The sequence below is a fragment of the Trichechus manatus genome, unplaced genomic scaffold (genome assembly GCF_000243295.1).
Source record: "Trichechus manatus latirostris isolate Lorelei unplaced genomic scaffold, TriManLat1.0 scaffold00025, whole genome shotgun sequence".
Lineage (NCBI taxonomy): Eukaryota > Metazoa > Chordata > Mammalia > Sirenia > Trichechidae > Trichechus > Trichechus manatus.
In genome coordinates this window covers 6411175-6412325 of record NW_004443961.1, presented here as the reverse complement: position 1 = coordinate 6412325, position 1151 = coordinate 6411175, and the positions used below count along the sequence as shown (strand labels likewise).

The 1151-nt window shown below is 42.7% G+C and overlaps 1 protein-coding gene across 4 annotated transcripts in view; it reads right to left on the bottom strand.

The window, feature by feature from the left end:
* KDM4C (lysine demethylase 4C) overlaps positions 1–1151 on the bottom strand; it is a 392853-nt gene that overhangs the window by 148339 nt on the left and 243363 nt on the right. For all 4 annotated transcript variants that reach the window (XM_023728605.1, XM_012554717.2, XM_023728606.1 and 1 more), the window contains one exon: positions 545–600. In XM_023728605.1, coding sequence (XP_023584373.1) covers positions 545–600 — 56 coding nt within the window. The remainder of the gene's footprint in view (positions 1–544; positions 601–1151) is intronic.

Here is a 1151-nt window from a genome sequence, read left to right as displayed (position 1 = left end):
CCCTTTAAATCTTAAAAATCAATGTTTTCTCCCATCCTTTCTATCTTAGTGCACATACTTTCTTGTTAATTCACTGGTGTTAAAAGTAAATGGTTGTGTTTTAATGTCTGACTATGATTGATTTATCTAGAGATACAGATTTCACTGTTTTCAGATATACCCTGCTTTTATTAGACAAACAGGATTCTAATAACATCATTTTAAACCCTAGGATTCTAACAGGGCCTGGATGATATTGGCTGCCTTCATTTTAAAAACTCTGTTCTTTACTAAATGAGGGGGGTGGGGTGGGTTATTTCTTATTGTGTCAAAGACCTAGAACAGAAGCAAGACAAGAATCCCCTCACCCAGCAGAGGTGAAAGTGATGTCAGAAAGTGGTCTCTGAAGACACACACGGCAAGCCAACCTCAGACCTGGACATCAAAGCTCTGGGGCCATGTGTGTGATAATGGGAGGTAGAGCAAACTGTCACCCAGAGGTTCAGTGTTCCAGGAAGGAGAAAGGAAACACAAGAACGCGCAACCAAATCGGTGTCGTACTTACTTGTTGTTCTGAGTTTGCTTAAGGGCACCCCCTCTCAAGTTGCAGAGACAGCACTCCTAGGGAAAGAATACCGGACAATTAACGGACCCGCAGAACAAAAGCCAGACTGTTTATCTAAAAATGCCCAGAATCTTTAATATTTTATTTTAAAATTAAAACCATCCAGAATTACAACATGAAGGCCTTTCTACCTCTGAGCAGTCAAGGAGGGACAGGAAAAATGAGAAGCTGGAAGGAGAGGGTACACCCAAAAATATTCTGAATACACCTGTCTCCCAGATGGAGCCATCACTGTCCTGGTGTCATTTAAACTGCCATCTCTGGGGAAAGGCTGTGATACAGAGCTCAGCAGCCTGGAGAGACATGTTGTGGGATTCTGCAGCCAGAAACACACATCCTGGAGAGACATGCACTGGGATTCTGCAGCCAGAAGCGGAAATCCTGAGGGGTCCTCCTTTGCTCTGGGAATCCACTCATGTACACAGATGACTGAAGAATGGGGTTTTAGTAGGCTTCTTTGTGATACACGATAAGCAAGGGGCTATTTTAAAAAGATACTCTTTTTATTAAAATACCATTACAGGCCCTACTCTTTCTGTGGGCAGAA